At 44.9% G+C, this 15,052-nt stretch overlaps 1 protein-coding gene across 1 annotated transcript in view; it reads right to left on the bottom strand.

The window, feature by feature from the left end:
• LOC135898603 (uncharacterized) overlaps window positions 1-11,922 on the bottom strand; it is a 218,032-nt gene extending 206,110 nt beyond the window's left edge. The window contains exon 1 of the mRNA XM_065427651.1: window positions 11,552-11,922. Within this exon, the coding sequence (XP_065283723.1) occupies window positions 11,552-11,619 (68 nt within the window). The 5' untranslated portion in view covers window positions 11,620-11,922. The remainder of the gene's footprint in view (window positions 1-11,551) is intronic.
• Window positions 11,923-15,052: the final 3,130 nt, after the last annotated feature.

Here is a 15,052-nt window from a genome sequence, read left to right as displayed (position 1 = left end):
AGACTGTTGGGAGGTGCAGTGCTCCTTATCTCGTGTGCTCTGGCAATTCTCTGCGTTACGCAGCTCATCGCTTACAGCTCTAACGCACTGGGAGGCATCCCTTAAGAGTGGCGACCTCTCAGAGCCACTACGGGCCGTCCAGAGGGCCTTCGACAGGGCGGAGGACGACGATCTTCCGACCCCGACATGCGTGCGGCCCGCGATGGCTTCGGGGACTCCCTGAAAAGGGAGGTACCCTAACGGGGTTCATCAGGACCATTAGTAAAGTTCTTTGTCTGTCGGTCTTTCATGTCTCTGTCTTTTTTTGCGTTGTGTCCTTTTTCCTATTAGACAACTTCGGCCACACGGGAGGGGCAGGCGTGATGACCACCAGCAAAAAAAAAAAAACATTAATCATACGGTTTTACGTGCCAAAACCACTTCTTGATTATGAGACATGCCGTAGTGGAGGACTCCGAAAATTTCGCCACCTGGGGTTCTTTAACGTGCATCTCAATCTAAGCACACGATTGTTTTCGCATTTCGCCCCCATCAAAAGGCGATCGCCGTGGCCGGGATTTCATCCCGCGACCTCGTGCTCAAACAAAAAATCACATTCTGCATATCCTTTGTCAACTTCGTATAAATGCCCGAGTTTAAACCGTTCAGCTCGCATGTATTTCACTTGTGCAGATCGCTCTGTGTTAGCTACGTTAGCTACATTGCATTAGTGGTAGCGACGAGGCACCAAAAACGCTGGAAGACCTTCCAGTGCAATAAATGCTTGGTACAAAACATCGCGATCGAGGAATGTACGGTAGCGCGCAAGCCCCTACTTCACCTGAACGACGCAAGAGACAACTAGAAGACGTATGGCACCAAAGCGCAGGCACACTTTGAGGCTGTGGATGTCATGGGGACAACAAAGAAAAGAACGCTTACGGTTGCAGCTTTAAGCGGACGCGCTGTAGATGTAACTACAAAGAGGGTAGCGCCATAGAATCCTAAAACTATGACGGGTGCATATGTAAAAGCCTGTGACCAATTCCTGAACGCATTCACTGACTGTGATTATCGCTTCTGAGAAGGTAATAATTAATGACATGACAATTATTCTAAATACACCTTCTTGAAAGTACAATGAGTGAAATATTTGTTGCCATCATTATTGTTCTTAGATTCATTCGGGCAAGCTCTTGAAGATTGTTCCTAAAAACGAATCGTCTCGGCTCCCTGTATGCTTCGGGCTATGCGGCGTAAGGCATACTTCTGCGGCATTCATATCAGAGCAATAAACTTATAGGATGCGTAGTGAAATTATCATTTCCGCTATTCCACCATCATTGAAGCTGTATACATTGCAATGTGTGCCATAATCGCTTCTATATTTCTTGACTAGCAGCATTACGCTAACCTGTTTCATTACAACGTTGTACTTCCACTTTTGTATACACTCCCTAAGTTATCAATTTTTTCACGAAGCTCATTCATAATTCAAAATCTACAGTTATAAACCTAAATCTTTAGCGAATTATTGTATTGTCGCACTGGGGAATTATAATGTACTTAATGTTATGAAGAGCATGCACTGAAGAATTTCAATATGCATTATTGGTATATAATTCGCACAGGATTTAATACAGGCATGAAGTTTCTAAAGAATGGTATGGTTTTGGTAATGACCGAGTTCCATTCTTCAGTTGTTAAACTCATTCCAGGTGCAATGAGAAAAAGGGTAATTACATAAGAATACTTATTTTCTATCCGTGCTGGTCATAATTGCACGAGTTAAATTTGCGCTACCCGTTTGATGCTTTCTCGGTCAAAAATTATTATGTTATTTCGAATAACTTTACTTAGTTCAGTCGGATGTAGCTCAAACACGCAGTATATATGTGCACGTAAGCATGACAACGTCACTAGTATTATAGCTACCATCATGTGCGGACAGCATTGTTATCTATGACAATGCATAATGGCTCTTTCTTAAGAGAAGCGGAAGTGCCAAGGCGCATTACGCGCGAAGCGTATTAGCATATGAACTTTCATGGTTCGCGGAAGCAATAAGCATGTACCGGAGCTTTCCATTTATGGATAACAACTAATTGACATTGTGGCCAGATGTCAAAGCGCGCAGGTCATTAGAGTGAAAGCTACTAGACGATAATGATCAAAAATATTAGTGCGCGCGTTAAGAGAATGGCGTGCTATTATACTTTAAAAATGCTCTAGGAATACGTTAGTTTGAGGGATTGGTATTTTTTATTCTAGAATTCATAACTTCTTTTCGCGCTAGCTCTAGGAATGATCGTCCGGTGTAGCCAAGGAAGTCATTCCGTATGACAGTCAATCATAACAGCATGCCACCGTTCAAGCATGCCAATGATAGTTAACAGCACGTAAACAGTACGTTGTGATAGTTTCAGTGGAGAATAATACGCAAGCAACCCAGAAAACTAACATCTTAAATTTTCAGCTTAGCGTAGCGTGTCCTTATTTCAAATTTAAACGAATGTCGTTCATTGTGCATATACATACCTGTTCAACCCCTACGGAAATTTTCTGCGTTTTTCGATTCGCAGTGAATGGCGTGAAATGTTGTCACCTTTGGAACGTTTAAATAAGATACAACCTATGCTCCCGCTAATCCTTGTATGCACACACACACACACACACACACACACACACACACACACACATATATATATATATATATATATATATATATATATATATATATATATATATATATATATATATATATATACTTTTTGCGAGATATCCTGCGAAATTAATGTACAGGCGCTGGATTATTCAACACACATATTCACAGTTGTTTTAGTTGGTATTCTGACAAATATTCCAAATGGTATATCTAATAACCCAGCGCAGCATTTCGGTCAAGACAGAGAATAGATCGAATTCAGAGATTGATCACATACCTCCTATGTCCAAAGTATTTGTAAAAACTGCTCTTCATAACAAACTGGTCTAAATAATTACAAAGTACAAAACAGCGTTCGAATTAGAAGAGATGGCAGCGGTATGGAAGTCTTCGAAAGGAATACAGCAGATACACCAATATCCTAAATACCTGTACAAATATCTATCTGTTTCATTATTTGACTTTTTGTCTAGTTGTCGGTAACTTTGGCCGCGTAGTGAACTACCTCTGGCTTTTTTTTTTTACCTTGAGTTTATTAGTTCTTCTGCGCTACTCTTTGAGTCAATACACAAAGTTGCGATATCGAGTCCGAACCGACCGACGGAACCTATCCAAGTCGCACCCAGTTATTCAAAAGACGCACTTGCTAACAAATCTGCTACGTTGTAATCTTACTGATTCGCTTAGCATGACTGGGGACTATGTGATGCCTCCAAACAACGTGAGGACTTTCAATGGGACAAAACATACCTTAGTCCTACGCCTCAAAGTTTTGTCCGGCATGTGAAAATTGTGATATGGCTAACAGTTATCTAAGCTAGGTCGCTATTCACTGAAGCATAAGATGGTTCTACGCTGAACTGAAGAAATACAGTTATCACATGCAGCTGCGTGGTTCCTTCGATATTGAAATATAAGGCACATGAACGGCGTTTTCGCCAACATGCGTGCTTCCGTTAGCTTCGTGGTCTGTTAGAGGAGAACAATTAGCAGAGCAGTCCTACATCGAGCACTTTCAATGGGGCATGACATCCCTTAGGCCTACGCCTGTAGGTTTTGTTCAGGCTCGATCATTGCTCTATTGTCATCTGCTTTGGGGGCTTAGCTCAAGTATTGGGTGGTATTTTCTTTCTTCGTCTGGTTATTTTACCTTACTCTCTTTTTCCTTTTACTTTCATTCGATCAACTCTTATGTGATTTTGAGTTAGCCTTGCTTGATATCTGTATCATCACCTGGCTTCGGTGCTTCCCCGTCGTCAGCCTGGGTAGCTCTTCAGGAACTATTGCTTGAGTTTTTTCCTCTACAGTGGAACCTGCAACGTTCCTGTGGCGATCGTGCCTACCGACGGGGGTATGATCAGCATGAAAAAGCTAAAAACGATTCAGGTAGAACTACTGAAGACTTCAGCTCATTCCCGACAGATCACTGAGATCCGCCAATTTGGCAGAGGAGGTATATTATGTGGCCCACCAGAGCAGAATTGTGCCCAGGAACTACTAAATGGTTCTACGTTCGCTTCGCATCCGGTGAGCTGCTTCATCCAACCACATCCTACATGCCCTCGCAGCATTGTACGAAGTGTTCCCGTCAGCTTAACCCCTGAAGAAATTTTATAAATTTGCGTGGTGGCTGATGTAATCTCCATTTACCGATGTAGCCCAGTTATTTACAATAAGACTCCAACAGTCATAGGTACATGCGATAGAAATTAGTCTGGCCCCTAATTTACAAGGCTGAAGCTCTGACTCCACGCATTCTACAATGCACCAAATGTTGGCGATTCGGTCACAGCGTGAGGGGTTGCAGATCTGCACCCCGCTGCCGTGCTTACGGCAACCACCACAATTTTAGTGATTGCTCGTCCAATAAAGAGAAATACTGTCTCTCTGGTTGTAGTAACTCCAGAGGACTCGAATTGTACCGGAAGAGCCCAGGAATTTCAAATTATAGAAGTAATTGGGAGGATACGCTGCTCACTCCATGGTGCTGTTTCGGAGGTCCAGGAAGGATCTAAGATTGGAGTGACAGCCCATCAGCAAATGGTCGCAGACTGAACCCTTTCCGATGCTATTGCGATAGCGGTCAAAAAGGCGTTCTCAAAATCTATGGGATGAGAGACATCAAGCCTGTCGGAGACTCTAGCTCAAGTGTTGACATTCCAAATTATTCAGCTTCTCAGTTTTGCAGCGAGTTCAAATGCTAGCTTGCAGAATCCTTCTCCGAACGCTGAGCAGCTCATCGATCTTTTGCCAGTTCTTGCACAAACTGCTGAAAATACAAGGTCATCAGCTTCCACTCAGCACAGGCGCAACGGATGCTTCTGTGGATCAGTGTCGGAAAACAACCAGGCTGTAGAAATGAGTCTTCCAAAGCTTCAAATAACCTTCATATAACCTAATGACCTAATATAACCTATAACCTAATAACCTTCATATAACCTAATGATAATTAATCAGTCTCCGTCCCGCACTCAAAAACTATAGAGTTGTTAAATATAGCTTTTCCAAAAAAGAAGCTAATCCTACTTCTTCCACCTCTGCCCCTCAATCAAAACCCGCAAAGTAGGGTAAGACACTCTTTCTAATAAATATGTTTTAAAAGAGAGTATTTTAGAATAAGCGGTTTCTAAAGTAGGTATTAATTCAACATAGGTTATTAAAAGGCACTACAGTGGAACCGCCATTTCATTGTTTCTGTAGCTACAGATTAATTTTTTTTCTTAACAATTTTCTCCTGTATATAATATTTTGGAGAAAACTTGGCTTTCGGATGGCCAAGTTTTTCACATAAGAAATTGTCATTCATTTCACTGAGACCGCCCATCGAGAGGTGGAGGACATGGTTTTTGGATAACAACTAAAATATGCGATAAAGCAAAAAGTTCTTTTAAAAAGTCTCAGTTTATTATTAACATATGTAAAGGTGGTACCTCTCCAAGGTGGAATTCGGAGTACACGCGGGATTATAGACGACGAAAAGCCGCTTGGAAGAAACTACTTTACAATCACTGTCCGAGTGACTGGAGTGATTGTAATTTTGCAGCTGCTACATTCAAGAGAACAGTATCGAAGGCCAAAGACCAGTGTGATGAAAAACATCATTCATTCCTCTTTAAGCGAAGCAACAAAAATACCTCTGTTGAGATTCTTTCGATTTGAAAAGTTCATACCAACACCAGCGAATATTGCGTCAATCATTCCTTCACCGTGCGAGATTCCTTCACCTGCTTCTTTTGAAGTCATAGAAAAGGGCTTAGCGCAACGCTAAGCCCTTTCGCCGGATTGGCCATCCACGTTTGCCGAATGGGCCACTAAGGCCTATCATCGCAGATACCTTTGTGGAAGTAGCACTGTCAGAGCTTTCCTATATCGTTAGATCTCTGCCTGCCTCAGCCCCAGGTCCTGACGGCTTTTCCATTGCCAAGCTAAAAATTTTGTTTGCATTGTGTCTTAAAAATCTTCTAAACACGGTGAAATATTCTCTAAAATATGCTTGGGTTCTTCCAGAATGGAGGACAGTCAAAATAACTTCGCTACTTAAAAAAAATAAGGAGCTGACTGCAATCTTGACCATATCAGACCTTTTTCTTTTTTCTCAAATATCGCAAAAGATTTTGGAACAGTTTTATATGAGCGCATAATGGATCATATATCTGAAAATTCGTTACTGAGTCCAAGTCAAATAGGCTTCCGGCCTGGTTTCTCCATTTGGTGTGTCAATGTAGATTTCGAAAACCATATCCAACTTTCTTGCCAAAGAAAGGAATTTAGTCCTTTAGTAACTCTTGACGTAGCGAAAGCTTATAACAGCGTCGGGTAGTCACTTCTCCTGTACAGATTTCAGTCTTACGATTTTCCGAGATGTATAGCTGTGTGAATTTTCGCATTTCTAAGAAACACAAAATGGCAATGTTTTCAAAACTGTTTTCTTCAACTAAGTTCGACCAGACCAGAGGGGTCCCGCAGGGGGCTGTTCTGTCTCCTGTACTAGTTGACCCGTTGATGAATTCAGTTCCAGTGCGCCAGGATGGCAATCTGTATGCCTATGCAGACATCACATTTCGCGCTTCGGCAAGATACATCTATTGCCTTTACCTGTCTTTGCAAATGTAGCTCTGTACTCTATAGACGTGGCTTCACAATCTTCATGTGTCACAAAACGTAAACAAAAGCGCAGACCTTGTCTTTCCGCTTTCAATGCCAGCAAAGCTATCATTACTATAGGACCACAGAACCACTCCACACGTAGAGTCGCTTAAGTAGTTGGGTATTACATATGACGGGAAACTTAACTGGTGTTCTCACATACAAAATATTGCAACGAAAGGGTAAATAGTCCTAGAGAAAGGACAAGAGAAAGGGACGTGAGACAAGAGAATCAGTAACTGGCGTTCTGACATGCGAAGGGACACACTAATTATGATTTGCCGTATGTATATGTAGACCAGGTGGTTGTGGTGGTGATGGTGATGTTGAAGCAGGCGGGGTTATCAGACCAATTTTAGAACTTGCCTGTGTTTTGTTTTCCAGAAGTGCAACATACAAAATAAGACCACTTATTCTTATAGAGAACGAAGCTCTCCGACTAAGTTTAGGTCTTCTAAATGCATTGCTAATTATGTGTTATACCAGGAAGCTCGCCTACCTTCTCTTCACGCAAGATTCCGCATGCTTACGGTTCAAACCCACTTAAGAATTTTTGAATCTCTTCTACGACGTACGCAGCGTGCCTTTATTAGTGAACCAAGTTCATTTTTTTTTAAAACACGTGACCGCGGTTGCATACCCCACAGGTTGTATTTGTGCAGGCACAATCATCGTCATCATCATCCTTGCTACGGCCACTGCAGGGCAAAGACCTCTCCCATACTTTTCCAACTACCGCAGTCATGCAGGCTCACTTAGCGCATTTAAATGTTCGTCTTAGGGAAAGCGTTTTGTTTGGTAGTTCCGGATTGTCGCTCAAAACTGAATTTGCAGACATTTTTCCCGATAACGCCAAATCGCTGCCTCCAACATATTTGGATGCCTTTTTGCAAGACTATTTGGACCATTTCCCAATAAATGTAATAGCGACTTATGCTTCTTCATGGGAAGACACGACAGGCGTTCCATCCTTCGACTGGTCTTTTTCACTTCGCCGTCTTTATTGCACTTCATTTTTACAGGCCAAACTTCTGGCAATAGTTCTTGCTTTGCGAACACTACCCCTTCTTGTTACAAAAGTTTTTATTGTTACAGATTTTTCTTCCGTATGCAGCGCGCTTAATGCGCCTGCAAATACGACGGATTTGAACACTTGTTATTCATTAGCTCCACTCCACTTATGTTTAGTCCATTTAGTATGGGTAAAAGGCCATCGAGACATTCATCTTAATGAAGTATCCGATTCTTCAGCACGAGCTTCCATGATATCTGTGCCGCCGGCAACTGTGCATATCATGGCAGCCAGATATAGGCTGTTTCCTCTGACCGAAGACAACAGAAGCCTCTCATTAGTAAAACCAACTTACTTCATTGATCCTAATTGATCTTGGAACCAACAATGATGTCCTAGCCGGCAATTCAAATTATTTTTACAAGGCTGCGTTGCCGTATTCCACCACTTAATTTTGACTTGCATAGATGTGTTCTGGTGGTGCCCCTTAATGCTTCCTCTGCAATGAGCTGGAATCCAAATATCACTATTTATTATCGACTCGATGGTTTTTTTTTTTCTCATCGAAAACGACATTTAGAAATTCTCCTTCGAAATCTAGGACTGTCTTTAGGCAGCACTATTACACTGCCACTTCGAGCAACGGTACTAGGATACAGTCACAGGAACGTTTGCCAAGCCCTTATTTCGCTTATTTCGCTTTTTCCGTGATTAATTCATTTCTGCTTCAAAAAATTATAAACTTAGAAAATTCAAAGTAAAAACAAATTCACAGTTTGCCACCCGAACCAAGCTGAAAAGCAAAGTTTAAAGTCCCACCTGCACTGCGGTTCTGATTAAAGGAGGACGTTTTCCCGCTTCGGGCGTCTACTTGGCCACACCGAAAGCATGATAATAGGTAGTGGCTGCCTTTGAAGGCATCCAACATGGTAGGCTACTGCTCGCTACCGCAGTGCCGTACGTACGCATCGCAGCATGCGTCAGCCTTTACTTTTACCCGCAGGACAAGACGCTGCGTGAAGCTTCGATCGCGAGTCTTTATAACCGACGTGCAGCCATTGACTATAACTCGGGTGTGCAGTAAGCACTTCTGTGGGCACGATGTCTCCTACAGCGTCGGGGCGCCGACGTTCAGTCCGTAGGAGAAAGCACACACTGAGACGCTTACCAGCGCAAAGCTTTGATCTGTGGACTTGTTTAAGCCAGATACTGCAAGTTCCTGTCTATGAAGTTGTTTATGCTAGATACTGCAAGTTCACTGGAATGGAAGGAGAACGGTAAGAAGCAGATTAAGAAAGTCACGGCATATGTTCATGTTTGTGTGAGCACCAAACAATGAATGTATACTAGATTAATAAACAGAAGCAGTCGGAAATTGCTAGCTGAGAAGACCGATGAATACAGTGTGATACCATTTGAGAAACAATGATATTGAAGCGTCCAAGAATTTAGAAGAAACGAAAAAAAAATATTGAATCGCGGTGACGGCACTTCACAAGTCACCGTACTGGCAGAGGTCCCCAGTTAGAACGAATTTATTTTTAAACAGCTCTGATAGCATCCACATAACAATGTTGCTTGTGCACTTCAAATGCTCATATGCTGCGGCCCGAAGCTCACGCACGGTGCGAAAATGCGCTCGCACCGTCGCAATGCGCTCGAAACATTACACGGTTTTAGCAGAACCTATTTTTTGTTCTGCTCCGAGCTCGCGTTCCCGCCCACACTTTGCAGAGCGGTGGACAACGAACCACATTTATCGGAGTGCCGGGCTGCGTCCGAAAGGCGTGTGCTCGCCTGTCGCGCCACCTTGTCGCAGACGATAAAACCACTCTAAACATATTGCTGAAGTTGTAGGAATTACAGGAATGAAATATTATTTTTTGTAATTACTCCAATGTTTGAAGGCATTTCACGCAATGCGTTGCGTTTACGTTTGTTACAGGCGTAATCCTTACATTAATGAAGCTGTTATTCTGCGTTGTAGCCAAAGCAAGGTATTTTCCTCTGTGAAAGCATCTAACACGCGGTTAACATGAACAAACGTGCACACGCGAAACAAGCATGGCGTCTATTTTAAATTTACGCGTCTGCTGTTCTCCCAATGATTCCGTGAATCGCCCCGCTACAGCTACGTTACGCGATGACAAGAAGACAGAGCGTCTTGCAAAACCCGTTACTGCTAAATCAACTGAAATGGAGGGGACTGGAACACATCTTGTTGTGTGAAGGTTTTTGCGCAAAGCGAGGAGACCCACTTTCGGCCAAGACCCCTGAACATGAGGTTCGAAAAAAAAATGACATATGAAGGCTTTATAACGCCTTAAAAATGCCAGATGTGATCACAACGGCTCAACAAGTGGCTGCGCCAGGAGGCGATTGTTTGCGCATCACGCGACCTCGGCTCTCACATCCCAATAAGCGTGACTTGCTTGACTCGCTCGCCGCGCTCCGATGAGGGCACTCGCTAGCAAAGAAAGGGTGCCGATCCGCTCACCCGCTCGCGGCTAAAGGCGTCGCGCATGCGTCCTTGCGCATCCGCCAGCCCGCTGAGCGGAGCGCGCCGTCAATAACGTTCCGCTAAAACAACCTACGAGTATTGTGAACGAACATGTAAGCAGGCGCGTAGTCGGTCGCTGCTACCCCGTGTTATTCCTGCATTGAGGCTTTATTCTGTTACGTTCAATTTCGTGATACATATAGCCCAATATAAGAACATACATTACATAGTTTCCTCTCATCGACTGTCTACCTTCACGTAGGAAACCGGTTCAGTGTCTCCATCGCGGCGACCGCGCGCAGTGGGCGTTCACTGTACAGTCGCGATCAATTTGAAGGGGATCGCTCGAGCGGTGACCGAAACTAGGAGCAGCGCCACATTACGTCATCGCCGTCAGTCGAGATGGAATCATCAGATAGCTCCTCCTCTCTCTATTTTGCTGTTCCCTGAGCAGGTGTCACTCCCGTCGCACTTCACGAGACAACCTGCAAATTCATTTCGATTACCTTGTCAGCTTTTGCACAAAGGAATCATTGTTCGCCAAGGTATGCGTGAGACATCGACGCACACACATCATCGCCATGAAAGGGAAACAAACAAAAAAGTGGCATGCTAGTCTTGGGGGTGACGGTTGCAGCCTGGCAGAACATGAAAGTGGAAGAAGGCAGCGAATTTTTATCTTCGCAGTTGCGAAATCAGCCGCTGTGCTGCTTGGAAGGCCCGCCGGTAGATGCTCTCGCGATCACCTTGAAATTGATCGCGACTGTACGTATTCGGTAAAGAGACTGCGTTTGTAAACGATTCTGTGCTGTTCGCCAAAAATTATTGTTTTGAAAGTAAATAGCTGTCGTTGGGAGAGGACTTACACAAGTGTCTAAGAGGACCCCCGCGTGGTGATCTTATTGAACACCGAAATCCAAACCCGTGAGGTCCGCGTCGCGTTATCCTCCGTACTACGCAAGCGAGGCGCTTCTGACAGATGGCGACTCCGTAAGTCATCGCCGCCAATAGCAGCTATCGATACAGCTATCCGGGTATTATCATACGCCCGTTCAGCGCTTTATCTAAGCAGCCGTGCGCACCTGCACTTCTCAACAATATTTCAGAATTAATTATTGTTGAACACTCCTTTTCGCTTTATTTCGAACGCTTTAATGCTCGTTCAAATTTAGGCACGGGAAAGTATAGGCGATGAATCGTATTGACTACCTTCTGTATCGCGCACAATCGCAAATGAAGCATTTCTCACCGTAGCAGTAAATTGGCGTAGCGGCGACGTCTGTCCATTTCTGTGATATCTTCGCTGCGGAAGAACATTCAGCGGCACTGGCACTGACTTCACAGAAGACTTCACAGAACACACCGAGATATGTGCGGTTCCGCTTGTACGCCAGCCTTTTGCAGGCCGATGACTTCTATTCCGATTGCAGTTATATTGTCACGGGGTAGCGACGGTGAAGGAAGCTGCGAACACTCCGGGCGCATTTCCGCCTTCGTAGTCACCAATCGGCGTCGTCATCACGTTCCCTATGAAGTCCAAGTGCGATAACATCGTGGCCGAGCGCCGTGTGCTGTGTGCGCGAGTGAAAGCGTGAGAAGGTGGGCCGACGATGGTGGGTCGATCTCGCGCGCTCGAGGGAGGAAATGAGCCATTCCACCAAGTGCAAGGCACCGGAGTAGGGAAGGGGGCGTTGAATGTACTTCGGCGGCGGCTGCGTATGGCGTGGATGAGCGTGACCGTGCGAGGCCTATCTTGAAAGCGATCTGCGACGGGGACAGAGTCTAGGTGCGCCGAGGGCTAAAGGCACGTTTATAGTCTGACGTTATCGGCGCGCGGGCGAGCGTCGTTCGTGGTCAGCCACGCTACGTCGGTTGCGTTGCGTCAGCCGAGATGCCATCCCCTCCATACTTCAACGCGCGCGCCGTTGATTGCTATCTTCGGAGCATGCGCAGAGTTGTCTGCGGAGTAGCGTTGGCGCCTTTTTCTTCGCGCGCAATGCATTGTGGTGCTACAGTTCCGCCGACTCCGACGCGCTAATGGCTCAGGAGCCATATCGGCGCCGGGCCCGTCGGGGCGCGTCGGAAGCCGCCGGTTACGTTGGCTGCGCCGGTGCGCCCGACTATGGAGGGGTCGTTTTCGCCGACGTGACGTAGCGCGCGCGCGCGCGTACGTTACGTCGGACTATAAACGGCCTTTTACACTTCGTGTGCGCTGTGTTCCCACCGCTTAATTCACTTTGAAGTGAGAGCCAGCACGAAGGTCACGAGGATCGCTACTGCGGCCGTGCTTCCTCACGCAAGCGTTTGGACAGCGAGTGTCCGCCGCCATAGAGTCAGATGTGCTCATGTGTGCCCGTGCGCGCGAGACACCAGGCTAACAAATTTCAGCAAGGTTAAATGGCCGATGCGACTACTTTTATTTATTTGCGCAGTATAGTGTAGAAGCATGTGCACGAAAGAAAAAGACGGGACACAGTACTAACTAACAATTCCGTAGTTTTAACTACTATTATTACTTCGTAAGCTGTCCGATAACTCGATATAGCAATCGATGCTTCGGCTTTCGGGCGAAACTGCGATTTTTTTTTGTACAAAGACAACCATAGAGTGCTTGACCAGCACAAGATGTTTGCCTTCAACGAAATGGCGGGGTTTAATTTCTAGTTTGAGAAAATGTGTAATAAAGCTCAAGAGGATCGATGCAGTCGCGGATCCCGCACCCATTTGCTCGACAGCGGTGCCATTTCTAGGTCATGAAAATCGCCACTAATACCCTTGTTACGGCGTATCCAGTGCATTCGACAGTCCGCACCAGGTGTAGCCTGCGGCGACGAAAGCCGCCGACAACGCAAGCTACGCCATGATGCGAAACGGCGCCATGACGGCACGTAGTAGCTGCGTCATGGCGCTATACTCATACTGTACATTCTACAAAACGTATCTGCACAGCTAATCTTAAACAGTCCGCTTTCGTGCCTCAAGCAACTAACCACAGAAGTGTGCGTGCAATGCACAAATTTCTGAGGTTAAGTGTTCAGCCTGTGGACTCAAACAGAGCAACAGAAGGATCAATTGCAACACCTAGTCCCCATGAATTCCGCTCCCTTGCCCCGTGTCGTCGAGTGAATCCACGGTAACGGTATTGTCTCTTAAATTAAGAGAACCTAAATATTTCGAACTTTCTGCCCTGTCTGTTGAACTACATGCGGGAAAGTAGTTTGCCTCCTAGTGTGAAAAATTCCGCAGAATTTATGAGGCCGAATATGACGAGCCGTTTACTCCGTGTGCTCAATATAAATGAACGATATCCAGTTAACACGCCAGTGACCTGTGGTGCAGCAAAAACTCTTTATTGAAGGTATCTAAATGCTTGCGTTCTAGGGAAATTACATATTCAAATGAAACGATGTGTTGCAAAAAGGGGTGCGCAAAACGACAGTGAAGTTACTCGTCTCTGTCGTCCTGTATATCTCTTGCACTGTGCGTACTTTTCGTAATATGTCGCAGGATGAATCGCTTGAAGAATAATCGCGGAGTTTTTGTTCTCTTTCTTTTTCTTTTTTGCTTATGGCTGTAAGAACATGCTACGCCAGAATCTGCACACATAGTACAAAGTGCTGAGTCTCTATAGCGTTCCATCACCTGCGTTGAGCTGCTTCACATGCTCCTAGTATCATCCGTTTTCAACCGAGAAATTGAACAGGCAATAAAACAAAACCATCCACCTTGGCTTAGTAGTTACAACTTCCTTCTTGAAGTAGTTACAGGGCATTTTTTACGTGTAAGTTCTTTCATGATCGTAAGTTTTTTTTATGATTAATGTCATTAATTGTTTCTTTGAGGAGCATCGGGAATAGTTATCATTGCTCCATTGAGAAGAATTTGGAAAGAGTAACAGTCAGCCATTAAAGGAGGGACCACATCGTGACAGTTCATTCCCTCGCAGATACTCCTAAATAGGACGAAACATTTCGGCAAGTCAGTTACTCCCCAAAAGGACTCACCTCGATACCCCATTTTCCCAGCATTTATTGAGGCGAAAGGCTTAAATGGCTCACCCCACGCGGTGACTTAGCGGCTGTGGTGATGCGCTGCTCAGCGCTAGGCCGCGGAATGAAATCCTGGCAGCCGCATTTTGATGTGGGTGAAATGCGAAAACGCCCGTGCCCCGTGCATTAGGGGCACGTTAAGAATCGCCTGGAGGTCCAAATTAATCCGAGCGCCCCCCCTCCCCTCCTACGACGTGCCTCATAATCAAATCGCGGTCGTGGCACGAAAATACAAAGCGACACTAACAAAACTATATATATATATATATATATATATATATATATATATATATATATATATATATATATATATATATATATATATATATATATATATATATATATATATATTGTTACAAGCACGGGGAAAAGGGGTTTATTTAGGTGTGCGAAAACAGGAACGGCAGGCTACGAAGAACAGGAATGGCCGCTGCACAGTCTTCGTTCTCCTCTTCCTCTCTCTTCTTGATCCCCGCGTCCCTTTGACGCGCTTGGACGTAACATACCTCCCCTCGCAGACAAAGCCCCCTGGGCGAGTCAACTAGCTTGTCGTGGCGTGCATGATTTCAACCGTGCGACATGCGCGACGTGTGTCCTAGCAGAACGTCTACCAGTGTTCGTGAGGCGCGCGAGAGTATAGTTCACTTCGCTGACTTTGTCGATGACAACATACGGTCCATCGTAGTTTGCCAGCAGCTTTT

The sequence above is a fragment of the Dermacentor albipictus genome, chromosome 8 (assembly GCF_038994185.2).
Source record: "Dermacentor albipictus isolate Rhodes 1998 colony chromosome 8, USDA_Dalb.pri_finalv2, whole genome shotgun sequence".
Lineage (NCBI taxonomy): Eukaryota > Metazoa > Arthropoda > Arachnida > Ixodida > Ixodidae > Dermacentor > Dermacentor albipictus.
Note: the sequence above shows the minus strand (reverse complement) of the source record. Positions and strands in the feature narration are given on the sequence as shown.